The sequence below is a fragment of the Epinephelus moara genome, chromosome 18 (assembly GCF_006386435.1).
Source record: "Epinephelus moara isolate mb chromosome 18, YSFRI_EMoa_1.0, whole genome shotgun sequence".
NCBI lineage: Eukaryota > Metazoa > Chordata > Actinopteri > Perciformes > Serranidae > Epinephelus > Epinephelus moara.
In genome coordinates this window covers 37,352,701-37,368,070 of record NC_065523.1, presented here as the reverse complement: position 1 = coordinate 37,368,070, position 15,370 = coordinate 37,352,701, and the positions used below count along the sequence as shown (strand labels likewise).

Here is a 15,370-nt window from a genome sequence, read left to right as displayed (position 1 = left end):
AAATAGCTCCTATATGAAACTGGTCATGATTTCTGGAAAGAGACATTGCTGTCGATTTTGAATGATTTCTTTGGCGCTTTGAGCACCACAAGCTGAGTGACATCTAGTTCCATTATACTGGAGAGAAGGCAGACATCTCTACGGACGATATCTCCAACACTCGGCGACTCACACCAGCACAATCTAGACTGATAAACAGCACTACAGGTAAGAGAAAAAATGTGTGTTTGATTTTGGGGTGAACTGTGCCTTTAATGTGTCTCTCCTTCCTTACTTCTGCTGGTACTCTTTAATCAGTCTCTTGGCTTTGCTGTATTTCCTCTCTAGGGTTTGGTACTGAGCCTGGGTTTCCTTCAGGTGTTCATCCACCGCCTGAAAACACACAAACACACACACAGTCAGGAAATCCATAAAATAAAGTTTCTAGGAGCTGTTTAATAATGAGAGAAAAATACTTCCTCTATTCATGACTGACAGTTTCCTCCCTGCCTCTGATGTTAATTTACCTTACACAGCGACTGTGCCTCCATCCAGTAGCCCTCCAGCTTCTCCATCCTCTCTTTACTGTCCCGGATGTTTTGCTCCAACTGAGCACGCTCCATCCGCCAACGCAACTTATCCTGCTCCGCGTGAGCCAGCTGGAGGTAAGGGGTGGGAACGTGGGTGGAGGAGGAGGAGGTGTGTGGGAGGCAGAGTTAGCATTAAGTCATCGTTCAACCAGCAAAGGAACTGATGTGTTAGTGTACATTGTGCTCTGCAGTGTAACCTGGACACTGCTGTGTGCTTTATTTCTGCATGTTAAGAAGAGACTGAGCGTGTTCTCACCTTCCTCTTCAGCAGCTGGATCTCTGCCTGGGTTACTGCATGTTTAATCTGGAGCTACAGACGGAGACAGATTGACACAGTGTTGAAAACCAAACTGGACACAACCCACACACACAAAACACATATAAGCCTGATAAAACTGAAAACAGATAAACTGTGAGTGAGATTAAAAGAACTGAATCCAGGATCCAGATGATCAAAATCACACATACTTCCTTGAATTTATGGGCCAGCTTCTCGGGGTCCAGCTCCACAGGAGACAACATGTCCTGGTTCTCGGCCAGGTCGAACACCTCGATGGAGTTTGGAAACACGGGACTCATCTCCTCCTCCTCGTCTGTCGCATATTCACCTGTCTGCAGGTTGACAGAGAGACAGGAGAAGATGAAGAGTACAATTACAGGCTGCAAACAGAACCCAGTGTCCTATCATCACGGCAAAACAGTCCAGCTGTTCCCTTTGTGGAGACAGAAAGCACCGCCGAGTAAAAGCATTTCATTGTAATTTTTAACACATGAAAATACACTTGGACTTTATCTATAATCACCACTTTAAGCTGCTGCTCTCAGGGCAACCATACCAAGTCCTCTGTGCAAAGACAAACGTCTGCAGAAAATTGTTTGTCCCTGTTGTTATAAAATATCTTGTCCCAATCCTGCTTCTTATTTCGACCCGTACCTGATGTTTTAGTTCCCCTTTGCCCCCCAGAACAGACTCACAAGGGGGGAACAACTCTTAAACACCCTGATGCGTCTTCAGTGGTCGATGATGGCGTTTACGTAAACAGACGCGGTTATGGCAATAATGGTATTAGCACCATGATATTGGCCGTTTATCTGATGGCGACAGAGAAGCATGGATGCTCGTGATTCATCCACAAGTTAAGTTCACGCTATTAATCGATTAAACAAGTCATCAAATAGGGTTGCAGTAAGATGCCGGTTTCAAGGTATACTGTGACATACAAGTTGATAGTCATCGTACGTGTACATTCTATGATATTAAAAAAAAAAGGAAGCGGACGGAGAATCTCCTCTTAATTTTAGTTATTTTCAGAGGGTCTCATTTATAGTAATAAAAAGTTTGTTCATCCAAAAATAACCCTTCCATTTTCGTTCCTTTAAGGGTCATTCTGACTGTTAATAATATAAACACCGTGACACCGTGAAACCACAATATTTTTTAGTTACTGAAACATTAAAACTTCATTCGTTGCAACCCTATCATCAAACAAAAAGGACACTGCTTCGTTACCAGGCCACTAGCGGTGCTCCGTAAGCTAACGTTAGCAACCCATGCTCCTGCTCTGCCAGTCTGCTCCAAGACCCCCAAAACAGCGCCAGGCTTTGAAGCCAATTTTACACGCTGGCAAATTTCTGGATCCTTCACGTGATGTCATCGGGCCCAAAAAGACTTTTTCTCATAGACTTAGATTGAGAGAGACGTCTGTCTTCACAACCCTGACGAAATGACGTTTCACTATCATGATTTGATCCATTCGATCTGATAACATGTCTAAAATCTAGAAGAGCCGCAACATTTAATCATTTTAATCCCCATTCAAGTTATTGGAGGGCTAAACCAGAAGTTAGCCGCTTGGCTGCTAAGTCTTGTGAGCTTGCTCTATGGGCCCAAAGATGAAAAAGATCCAGGTAATTTCATACTGTGGAAATCAAGCGTTTTTGACGCCATGCGTCACTGGGTGACTTTCATAGGAATGAACAGAGCTGCTGGACTTATGCTATCAAAGGGGGGAATGTGTGGCGATATATCCAAATGGGGGACTGTCAATAAATAGCAATAACAACGCCAAATTACTAGCATTTTTTTGTTAGGCTTTCTTATAAAGAAAAGACCCACAATATATTGAAACAACATCAAATTAAGATGCAATGGTTACCTTAATTTCAAATCTTTATTACGAAGAAAAGAGAGCAGCCATCTTGCCGAGGATTTCTCATAACACTCGATTTGAAGTGTGCTTCTAAAAAACCCACATTTGAAGGACCACATAGCTTCAACACTTCACCCTACCCTTTTATTTCCAACCACAATCAGGACACCCTACCTCTAGACGTTAACACACAAAACGGCGGGGTAATGGCTAAGTGGTAGGGGCTAGGAGTGTGTTGAGACTGAACCTTTGATTCAGTCTCAACATCAAGTGTCTGGTGCTCATTTTAACGTAGCTTCTATTGTGTTTTCGTGTGAATGTGTTTTAACGTAAGCTTTTTTGCACGTGCAAACCAAAGACAAAGTCCTGCCTTTTTCATGCAACAAGTAGATAATAAGGTATTTCAATGAATGTAAGGTAAATATGAAGCTAATGCTGGTTAGCTTAGTTAAAAAATGTAAACAGCAAGTTGTTGTTGACTTTGTGGTTACTTGGTGAGCTGTAGAGGTGTTGATAGGTGGGTTTTGTTTTGCACACACAAAGCTAAGCTGCTGTTTCCCAATTGTTCCTGTCTTTGTGCAAAGCTAAGCTAACTAGCTGCTAGCGTTGGCTTCGGAGGAGCATTAAATGTGTAAGAGAAGAAGAAGCCGGTAACAACATGGAGAAATCTACATCTAGAGCCATGACTTTTTGGACGGACCAAATGTACAGAGCTGTAAAGTTGTCCACCATGGTACCAGTTAGCTGCTAGCTAACCGTAGCTAACTTGTTTGTCCATTGTTTGGTCTGTGACGTAATAGGTCAACAGGAAAAAGGTCCAATACTAACAAGCTGAAAGGGGGCATATCTCCACCTATCGTAGAGGAGTCGCACATACTTGGCTCAATAAATGGATTCCCCTCCCGTGCTTGTATACTGGGACAAGGACAGTAGGCCAGTTAGATGTCCTCGTCCAGCTGGGACTGTAGCTCCACTTCACTATGCGTGTTACTAGGTGACATTCCCACTTCCACTCCTTTCTCTCTTCATAAGGGTGACATTCCCACTTCCACTCCTTTCTCTCTTCATAAGTTGCTGTGTAATTTCATTTGTAGGAGTGTGTGTCAGGTAAAATGGTGCAAATGGTAACTGAAGCCTGGAGCAGACCACATACTGTAAGTATGAAATTACAAATTAAGTGAAACAAGCGAGCTCCTTCAATCGAACGCAGCCACTGCCTGTAAATATCCTCCAGTGAATAAGGTTCACACAATCACCACCAGGCTGCTAACCACCTGTCTGCTCCTCCTCCTCTGCTTTACACAGTAAATTAGCTTCACATTAATTCATGACCATCATGTCTGACAAAAATGCATTGACTAAAATGTGGCATTGCACTTAATACATCTCTCTTAGATGTAATGACCGTCCTGCATCTTCAGCTCTGGTTACACTTCTCTGCTCTGACTCAAAGCCAAGCCGACTCTCTGACTGCTTTTATTATGAGGCATCAAACCTGAGCGCACGCTGCTGTCTGTTTACATTAATATCCTCTGCTTAACGCTGTCTCTTCGGCTCTCACTGCCGTCAGTGCTGATTCATGGAGTAGATTTATTCTCGAGAAGTTCTGGAGCTTCGATCATGAACTCTTATGAATGATTTTCTGTCTCTTTGGGTTGGAAAAGTTCAGAAAGTGTGTGATGTGGTGAGTTAGATGGGTGATGAGCAGGGCCGTAGACTTTTAGAAATACTTGGGTTACAAGTCCAGGTTTCTCTGGGAGAATCCTACCATCATAACAATCTATTGTCGAGCCATCAACCAAACTCTGTAGTATTTTCTGAGTATTTATAATAAATATATGTATTTGTTTATTCAGTCATATTTACTGTTCTTTCTGCCTCACCACATTATGGTGTGGTGTTAAGCTGCAATTTTGGTGAGTCATTGCTTTAATTTATTTTGATATTTTTAGTTTTTTTGCCTAAGAAAACAGTCAAATTTAATCTAAAAGATAAATCGGCCTTGAAAAAGTCAACATGTGCAATTTGTGTGTAATCATACAATATAAACTCCTCTACATGTCTTCATAAACCCTTAAATTTCCAGATATATTAAAGAGATCTTGATCGTGACATCCTCAGTGGCTGCGTCTCTGCTGACTTTCAGTCGAAAGTTTAATCACACCACACGACCTGATTTACTTTCTATTATACTGTAATTGTGTGAATACATTTTGGTCAAAATAAAAGCCCCGGGTGGTGACAGGGGATTACAGGGGGCTCTGGACAAGGGTGGATTTTCAAAAATAAAAGACCCCAGGTGGTAACATTAGTTCACCAGGAGGGAGGGGCACAAGCAAAGCTGAATTTTCAAAATAAAAGCAACTAGATGGTAATATGATCAAATTCAACGCTTTTCCATAATTTCAGAAGTTGCAGTGAATTTTAAAAAAATCCTCAAATCTTCAAACTGCTTCACTTTGACCTTCTACTACTTCTGCATACTGCCAGCTATAGAAACCACTAAAATGTCAGAATGTTGCACTCTTTGCCTTTTCAGTTAATTATTTTCAACTTTCACAGTATTTTTAATTTAGGTTGCAGCTTTTCTAGCAATAAATTTCAGCTCTTAGCTTCTGTAGATAACGCAGTTAAACTTCTCATTCTGCCAGTTTCACATTTTAACTTTCAGATTTTTCAGGCAACTGACCCTTCGCTTAGTCCTGCCCCTGGATGCAGACTAGCCAATCACAACGTAGCATCAGGCCGGCTCAGACCAGGGTCCAACAACAACACAGCTGTGCTCCATTGTGTCAAATTTCCTTCATCTTCAGGCTGGTTTTGTGGATGTGGAGCTAAATGTTGTGCCTGGGGCACGTCGTGTATTAATGATACTCGTTACCTGGAGAGGTTGGAAAAAGATATACGTTTCTTCCCTGTTCCAAAANTTGACATCCTGGATATATCCTTCAAACACAGACTGTAGACCCCTCTGTCTGCTGCTCTCTGACATCACTCTCTCATTTGTCCAAAAATATGATTATATTTCTTCAGGGAGTGCAGTTAGTTACAGTGAGGGCTCCATGTTTACTGCAATGGACTATCACAAAGGGGCGGGGCTTAGCGAAAGGTCAGTTTGTTTCATACTTTTTGGATTTTCAGCAGTGCTTTGTGATTCATTTCAGCTGTCAGCATTCACAAACATTTCCTGCAGGAAATGCATTTTCTAGTCACAGTCAGCCCACTGACCCCGGTGTTATGAGACATGGAATGTGCAGCTTGAATAATCGAATACATTTGGTCACCTGTAATTTGTTTTTATTGACACACAACAATTGAAATGGTTACTGTTGTGGAGCTGAACCGTCTGTTACCCTGTCTGACCACAAGGTGGAGAAGCTGGACTGGGTTTGAAAGTACAGGCCACGTGGTGGCACACAGACCGACATTTTGTCACACACACACACACACACACACACACACACACACACACACACACACACTAGTCTCCCTCTTTTGATTTCCTGCAGCTGACGAAGCAACATTAGCTGAAGATGTTCTGAGTTAATAACAGAGAAGCAGCGTCAGGTCAGAGCTGCTCACTGCAGCACCTGGTGACATCGACTTAATGATCAGATCGCTGTGCTTCCGAAATTCTGATCTTGTTATGGTCACACAAATTTGAGTCTGTGTTAACTTTTATATATTTTGTCAGGTTCAAAATAGACAAAGCTGCAGCCATGTGTGAAAGCTGCATAAAGGCAAGGACGAAGGTTTTGTTTCGACATTAGGGGACACACACATTAAAGGGGGGATTTGGAAAGCTCCAGGAAAATGTTGAACACATTTCCTGCATCAATTTAAGGTGGAGTCGTCTTTAATTTGCTCAAAATAAAAGTCCTCAAATGCACATTTTCTCAATATTGACGAGTAGGTGTCCCCTGCGCCCCCCTCAAATCTACACCTACGCATGAACACGTATTCTTGCTGTATGTGTTTGTCAGTCGGAGCATGTACCTCTTCATCATCGTCCATGTACTGCTTGTATCTCTGCTCCATCATCTCTCTCTGCCATCTCTCCTGCTCCAGAGTCTGCTGGATCAGCTGAGCCACTTCACTCTGCTCCCCCGGCTTCTCCCGACCAATCACAAACCTGGAAAACATTCAAAACCCACTGGTTAAAAATTAACAATCTCAAGACGACGCACTGTCATAAAATCTGACTAATTCAAACACACAGCAAACGTGTCACATTTCACACACACAGATCACAAACATGAAACATTAAGATGCATGAAATCAGAAAAATTCACACTAAAGCAACTCAAAAAACATAAAACACATCCGTCACAAACCTGAGAACTTTAGCATTTACAAACCAAAACCCTGAAAAATATGTATCTTATATTACAAATCTAACAACACACACAACTTGAAAAGCCCCAGATTAATTATCTACAAAACAAGGAAAACAAAAATCGCAAAAAAAGCTCAAATAAATTGTGTGTGAATGTGTGCATGTGTGTGTGTCAGACCTGACGGTGCCGCTGGTGTTGCGGAGGACGGAGGCAGCAAGGCTCTGAGTGACGCCGACCAGGCTGGTCCCATCAACCTCCACGATCAGATCATTTACCTGGATCCTACACAGAGAGAGAAAAAACTGTGCGTGTGAAAATGAAGACGATGAGACGAAGGAAAACATTCACTGAACAAGACACAGCTTTCGTTTCTCCCTTCAGTGTTACTGCATCATTTTAGTGCAGTGTGCAACTTACAGCTGTTGGCCTCAGTGAACCAGTCAAGCTGCAGTTACAGTTTATAACCATGTCTGTCAAATGTTGCTGCAAAGAATCTACATACTCTAAAACATGGATAGCTCACACACATATCTTCCCTCCAGCAGCATAAAAGATCTGTATAATCAGCTCAGTTTCAAATTGGACACCGAAGATTAGTGTCACCAACTCTGACCAAATGTCTCCCTTTTGTTCCTGAGATATGACTCTGATACTCTGATATGAACTCTTGTGAAGACAGATGAGGCACTTCGTCGACGCATGCGCCGAGCACTATACGCAGGGACACTGAACATAAAGTCAGCACACACACTGACCTCTGATAGTGAACGCAACATGACTGCAGCAGGCAGTTCAGGCAGCTCCCGTTCGAGTACACGAGCCGTCAGTTTCTCTACAGAACAGTCGGTTTGACAGCGCAGTGACACAGTGTGCTTGTTGGGCTTGTGTTTGCCATAGTCTGCTTTCAGCAAATGTTTTGAGCAGTCACTACCTTTGGGGTTATTCTGGAGAATATTCTGGATGGTATTTGCCATTGTTTCGGATTGTTGCAATAATAATATAAACATACATTTTGGGGATGTGCGATATACATCCGGCCAATAAATTATCTACCGATATTTTTATATTTTTATGTATTAGTGCGATAATATGCATTATTCTGATAATTACAATTACTAGTCCATACCCATTGGCTGTAAACTGTCATGTAGTTTGCGCCAAATTCTGACCCTACTATCTGAATGTGGCAGCAGAAATCCAGACTCATCAGACCAGGCAACGTTTTTCCAATCTTCTATTGTCCAGTTTTGGTGAGCCCGTGTGAATTGTAGCCTCAGTTTCCTGTAGGCACAGTTGCCCACGTACAGTTTCACATGGTGTGTGTTTGGGATACAGGTCATAGGAAATTGCAGATTAAATAGTCAACTGAACCCATCAAGAAGAGCAATGTATTCAGACAGAGTTTTGAAAAACGTGGGACTGACAGGATGACACACTGACAGTTTCCGTGATGTTGTTATAGCGCCACCCAGTTGCCAATTAGAGTTAAATTTCTCCAGTCACCTTGAGGCGTCCTGTTCTACATATCTACCAAGTTTAGTAAAAATCCATATGGCGGTTAGGCCTAGATAAGAAATGAGCTCTCTAGCGCCCCCATTTTGTTTGATGGGGTCAATAATGGAGGGGTCCCCTCAGATTATGTGTGGTCATATGCCTACAAAGTTGCGTGGTGATGGGTGAAACCCTTGAGATGTTATACACCTTTATGTGATGAGCCACGCCCTCCGCAATATTCATTGCCTTATAGAAGCTCAGTTTTAGTAAGTTTTCCAACTTTTGCCAAGAGGGAACTTTAGATATTGGTCCCTAGATTATGTTCACCCAGTTTCATGCAGATCGCTCAAACTTCCTAGGAAGAGATCCATTTGAAGTGTTTTTCAAAAAATTCAAAATGGCGGAAAATCTATATAAGCGGAAGTTATGGGTTCTTGAGGCAAATGTGTTCCTCATGAGGAGAGGCATCTCTGTGCAAAGTTTCATGTCTCTACGACATACGGGGCATGAGATATGCCCATTCAAAGTTTGACATTTCAATCAGTTGCTATAGCGCCCCCCTTTGGCCAATTGATGTAATATTGCTTCATTGGCATCCTCCCATGACCCTCTACCACTGTGCCAAATTCCACATGGATTGACCAAGTCAGTGAGGAGAAAAACATGGAACACACACACACACAGAGTTTTCGTCATTATATAGTAATAAAGCTGATAAACAGCGCTGATAATACGAAGCCTGAATGCTTTCATTGACTGAACAAGGGCAGCGTCTACACACCTGACACAGAGGGTGTTGGTACATGTGCCTTTAAACCTGGCCTCTCTTACCCTCAGGTGCACATAAACTACAGGTTATACACCTCTATTTAAAATACAAAAATGTAAAATTATCGGTTATCGTATTGGTTGAAAAAAATCCACATCGGTGCATCCCTGATCTATTTGTATAAAGCGTGCATATTTGTCGACGCTCATGTTAGTAAGAGGATTCAAAACTTGAAAAACATCCCTTAAAGGTTCATTGAGAACAGATAAAGAAATGCCAAAACCCTGCCATCCTCACTATGGTTGCATAGTGGAACAAACTGCTCACTACACTGACAATGGAAGCAGAGATGTTTGGGTGGTTCGTCCCGTCTGTCTGGATGTTATTCAGTCTCACTAATAACTTCCACACTAATCTGAAATTGGTTATGACACACACACACAAAAAAAAAACAATAACATGTCTCTTCTGTCCGACCTCCACAGTCTGAATGTGAAAGTCTAGATGTGGAGTTAGCTGATTAAACTGAGCAGGAACGATTTGCTAGCTTACGATTTAAATCACCTAAATCCAAGATTCCTCGGTTTTGTCCGTCCTTTGTCGGAAAGCAACTCATAAAGCCACGGACACATGAGGATTTATTAACAGTGGAGATTTGTGAAAGTTAAATTGATGTTATGAAGCTTGGAGCAGCTGAAGACGGCTCAGAATATAAAGATGTTATTATTGTTTACTGAGCTCGACCACAAACTCTCCCTGTGGGGACATTTCAGTTAACTGAGGTCTAAAGTCAAAACGTCTGTTGGTACTGGACTAAATGTTGCTGAAAAGTTTAAGTTGGTGTTTTGTGAAGGGGGATTTGATGACTATATTTTCATTATTCGTTCTTCAAAATGTCCCCCCCTTTTTAATTCTTGGTGTCATAGACTCAACAAGGTGCTGGAAACATTCCTCAGAGATGTTGGTCCATATTGACATGATGACATCACACAGTTGATCCATGATGAGAATCTCCCGTTCCAGCACATCCCAAAGGTGCTCTATTGGACTGAGATCTGGTGACTGTGGAGGCCATTGGAGTACAGTGAAGTCATTGTCATGTTTGAGATGATGTGAGCTTTGTGACATGGTGCGTTATCCTGCTGGAAGTAGCCATCAGAAGATGGGTACACTGTGGTCATAAAGGGATGGACACGCTCAGCAACAATACTCAGGTAGGCTGTGGTGTTTAAACCATGCTCAGTTGGTACTAAGAAAATCTCCCCCACACCATTACACCACCAGCAGCAGCCTGAAGCGTTGATACAAGGCAGGATGGATCCATGCTTCCATCTGAATGTGGTTTTTCCAATCTTCTATTGTCCAGTTTTGGTGAGAAAACCCGTGTGAATTGTAGCCTCAGTTTCCTGTTGTTAGCTGACAGGAGTGGCACCTGGTGTGGTCTTCTGCTGCTGTAGCCCATCTGCTTCAAGGTTGGACAAGGTGTTGTTGCTTCAGAGATGGTCTTCTGCACACCTTGGTTGGAACCAGTGCTTATTTGACTTCCTGTTGCCTTTCTATCATCTTGAACCAGTCTGGCCATTCTCCTCTGACCTCTGGCATCAACAAGGCATTTTGGCTCACTGGATATTTTCTCTTTTTGGGACCATCCTCTGTAAACCCTAGAGATGGTTGTGCTGAAAATCCCAGTAAATACTCAGACCAGCCCGTCTGGCACCAACAACCATGCCACGTCTTCACTGAAGTCATCAGAAGAGGGCAACGGGAAGAAAAGAAGCCTGGATATGTCACTGCAAATCTCCAGGTGTGCTCATATGACATCAGAAGACAACCAAAAGATGGCCAAAGAAAAGGAGTGTCTGATGGCGGGGAAAAGTGGTGGAAATATTCTCAATATAATGTCCACTTAGACTGATTTAGATATTTCTAAGTGGCTAAAATATGTTTTGGTGTCAACCCCCGTTCACAGCAATGTGTCGCTGAGCTTCTTGGGTGCTAGTCCCGTGTGTTTTATGCTAACAGAGAGCCCACCGACCGCCATCTTCTGAAAGTAGTACACTGACTATAGAAATAACACATGCGTAAACGTACCTGCCGTCTCTCTGTGCAGCTCCTCCCTCGGTGACCGTCTTCACAAAGATCCCCAGTTTCTCCAGACCCATATCAGCTCCTGCACCCATTCCTATGATACTGATACCCAGGCCGTCACTGTCTGCAGACACACACACACAAACACAGTATCAGTACCTTTCTGACTTGTATCTTTATAGATATGATTGCTGGCATTTATTACACACGTCCATAGTTTTATTTTTGTTGTAATCATCGTCAGATTTTATATAAATTCTTTAAAACAGCCGTTACGCTACATTAACTGATGTGACGCATGAGGTGACAGTCAAACCGTTTAACATACTAATCCTTATTCAGTGCTGTAAAAATGAAACATATGTCAGTATTATTATGCTGTTCTGAGAGCAGCCGTCACGGATGGTCGCTGGTTCCAATCCATTACCTTCAGAATTACTAGCTGCTAATTAGGCTAATCCGCGCTAAGTGTAATCCCATAAGGGGATCATGGAGATGTTAGCAGACAGTGAACGTCCACCAGCAGCACCCTGTCAGTTGCGTGCGTGTGTGTCTGTTTGTGTGTGTGTAGTTACATAAGAGGCTTGACTGAGTGACTCTCAATGATTGTAAAGGTGTGTGCGTACCTTTCTCCAGCTCCACAGGAAACAGGTCCAGCTTCTCCACTCGTTTCTCCAGCTCGTACTCAGCCGAAGCCGCCATGGGGTCGACATCGTCATTACGTCGGTCGTAGTCTTCGTTAGAGTATGTGGTGAAGACCTGCAAACAGGGCAAAGGTCAAAGGTCAGAAGGCCTGATAGTGGGGTTTTGTCAGTTCTCTATGCTGTGACAATTCGTCTCCTTGTTCCCTCTTTACTTCGTCCTCCTGCCTCTGACCCAGAAATCAATTTCAGCCGTCATCTAAAAGGTAGGGCTGGGCAATATGGAGAAAATGCAATATCATCGCGAGTAAAAGAACAGCTCACTTGACTGTAATGCACCTTTAAAACCAGGAAAAGACAACAAGACATTTGATTTCCCGATATCCAAATCAAAGACAATACCTCGCCTCGTATTACAAAGTCGATCGCCCTTTTCGATGGACATCTCACTTCCTAAAATGCATCTCGAGGACAGAGAGGAGGCTTGCTGGAGGAGCTATGAGCGAGGACACACAGGTGAATCCTGTGACATATAAAAGAGGCGTGACACACAGCTGCCATGTTGTTAAGTGAATTAAAACTTAACGTATAAGTTGTTATGAACACTGTCACGCTGAATGCTGACAGCGTTAGGCTCTAACAAGGACAGATAATGCAGCTGTGCCACACGACACATTTAACTGCTGTTGCTTTAAAATGACAGCTCCAAAGCACAGATGTGTCATTGTGTTAAATGGCTGTTGCCTCAACTCCTCTGTCCTTGTGTCTCCTCCTTGCCTCCTCCACTCACATCCAAGCAAAAGTGGAAGTGCCAACTGTACAGCAGAAATAAACACGTTTACAGCCTGGTACAAAAACTGTTTTGGTCTCTAAAGCTAATTTCAACACTCATGACTCCCCCGTTTAAATTATATTAAGGCTTAAAGTTACCCATAATTAAGGGCAGGGCCTCTTTGAGTGACAGGCTGTCTGCTGAAGGTGTCCTCGACTTCTCAGTCAGATCTACCCTTTGCCTCTCCACAGCGCCAGCCTGTCACCCAAATACAGTTACTTCTGGCTCCAAAAGACCAAGATGGTGACAGCCAAACTGCCAGACTTGAGGCTCTGAAACAGTTTTGGGTTTTAAAACTGATTTCAACATTCATGACAACTATCCAGGGGTTAATTTTTATGTAACTCACCTGTTTAAATGTTATCAAGGCTTAAAGTTAGGCATAATTAAAGGTATGGTCACTTTGATTGACAGATGGTTATCAAATTCACAGAGTATAGTTGTCGCTATTTCAGTGTGTTTTCAGTTCATTAAAGTTAATTGTAACATTTTGGTCACCTCAAAGTGTTTTCAACCCGATCTCAGGGGCAGCAGGCCAAGCAAAGCACCCCAGATGTCCCTCTCCCCAGCAACACTTTCCAGCTCCTCCTGGAGGACCCCAAGGTGTTCCCAGGCCAGACGAGATATGTAATCCTCCAGTGTGTCCTGGGTCTGCTCTATTACCTCCTACCAGTGGAACATGCCTGGATGTCCTAGCTCCTCCCCCTATCTCTAAGGCTAAGCTCAGACCAGAGCTCATGACCATAGGTGAGGGTTGGGACGTACATGGACCAGTAATTCAAATGCGTTGCCTTCTGGCTCAGCTCTGCCTTCACTAACTAACTCCCCTCCAAGAATCGCCACCTTAACGTGGTGGAAGGGTTTGCGTGTCCCCGTGATCCTCGGAGCTGTGCTGTCCAGGCTAATAGCAAAAGGGTCCCAGGGAAGAGGCCAGACTAAGAGCGGTTCAAGAAGACTACAATGAAACGGCACATTCGGACAGAGAGTACCTCGCCTGGTTAAAGGACCACGGGGTCCCATTCTGGAGCCAGACCTGGTCGGGGAGCTCACCTGGACCATGGGGCCTGGTCGAGCTCAGCCCGAGCCGCCACCCTGTGGGCCCACCACCTGCAGGGACTGGCATCAGGGCCGGATGCATTGTGTAGGGAACCTGGGTGTGCTGAATGTTTTACTTTTTGCACTCTAAGTACACTTAGATGCAAAAACCTTTGTACTTTTATACCTGAGTATGATTTTAAACGCAGGACTATAACTGTAAGAGAGTACTTTTACACTGCCTACTTCTCAAACCACTGGTGGTACTGGCTGTAAGTCTTGTCGACATTTAATCGCACCTGTACACTTTTTTACTTTGCGAACAAATATGTAGGTGCCTGATGATGCAGTGTGAATTCTCAGCATGTCCTTCATTTATCCTTATGACGATGTCACAGTTCTACATTGCATGTTATTAGTACACAAGAGAAAGAGCGAGCTGCAGCTCTGTGAGTGCTTCAGCACCAACACTGTGAATGTGGACCACAGGAACACTCAGAGGCTACAAGTCTCAATCTGATTGGAGCCGCTGCAGCTGTGAGAGAGCACTATCGGACAATTAGATCTTAAGCAGCCGGTCTGCACCAGTGCTGACTCACATCCCACCACGCTCAGAGAGAAACCAGGAAACACAGATATCGTTTTATATAAATCTGAAACACTTCCCTCTCTCTCAGAACGTGTGAATAATAAGCTCCCGCTCTTCCCATCTCCATCCCATTACTCCCATCTTCCCTTCCACTCTCTATCACGCCCCTCCCCCCCCCCTTGCTTAAAGGTCAGCAGCATCTGTCTCCCCGGTGACCATCTCCACGATCACGTGCCCCGTTTCCGTGGCAACCACAGGCTTGCCCAGCTTGAGTTTGGCACTGGCACTGACCTGCTCTCTCTCTCTGTCCCCGTCTGGCAGATATGCTAATGTGTGTGTGTGTGTGTGTGTGTGTGTGTGTGTGTGTGTGTGTGTGTGTGTGACATACATACAGAGAGACAGTGCCAAAGGCCTTTATGTGTAGGAGGTGCTGGTTACAGTTTTATTTACATTCCCCTGAATGTAGATGACTGCAGTACACACACACACACACACACACACACACACACACTGACACAAAGAGGGTCAGAGGGCGTGATTGTTAAACTGCTTCCTGTAGTCATGTTTCCTTCCTGTTGAGTAACTTTAAAGTCATGTTAATGTGTGTGTGTGTGCATGAAGCTTCAGAGCGTTCCCTCTACACACACACTCTCCACTTTGCCGCAGAAATACCAACACAAGGACACACTAAGACATAACAGCCAACAGGTGAACCAACAAAATATAATATTCACCATTAATATTTATATTACGCTTGTGTAGTGTCTACTTTTTTATACGCTTTATATGTTCCTGAAATTTCAACGTAGTTTACGGTATATGACGATATTTGTGATGGCACTAAGTGGAAAGTCAGAGGATCATCA

The 15,370-nt window shown here is 43.5% G+C and overlaps 1 protein-coding gene across 1 annotated transcript in view; it reads right to left on the bottom strand.

Moving 5' to 3' along the window:
• Positions 1–15,370, bottom strand: part of LOC126405549 (neurabin-2-like) — a 51,969-nt gene that overhangs the window by 10,802 nt on the left and 25,797 nt on the right. Inside the window, exons 6-13 of the mRNA XM_050069324.1 lie at positions 12,034–12,166; positions 11,411–11,531; positions 7,234–7,338; positions 6,716–6,851; positions 1,038–1,181; positions 826–879; positions 507–638; positions 275–372 (exon numbers count right to left, since the gene is read on the bottom strand). Coding sequence (XP_049925281.1) covers positions 275–372; positions 507–638; positions 826–879; positions 1,038–1,181; positions 6,716–6,851; positions 7,234–7,338; positions 11,411–11,531; positions 12,034–12,166 — 923 coding nt within the window. The remainder of the gene's footprint in view (positions 1–274; positions 373–506; positions 639–825; positions 880–1,037; positions 1,182–6,715; positions 6,852–7,233; positions 7,339–11,410; positions 11,532–12,033; positions 12,167–15,370) is intronic.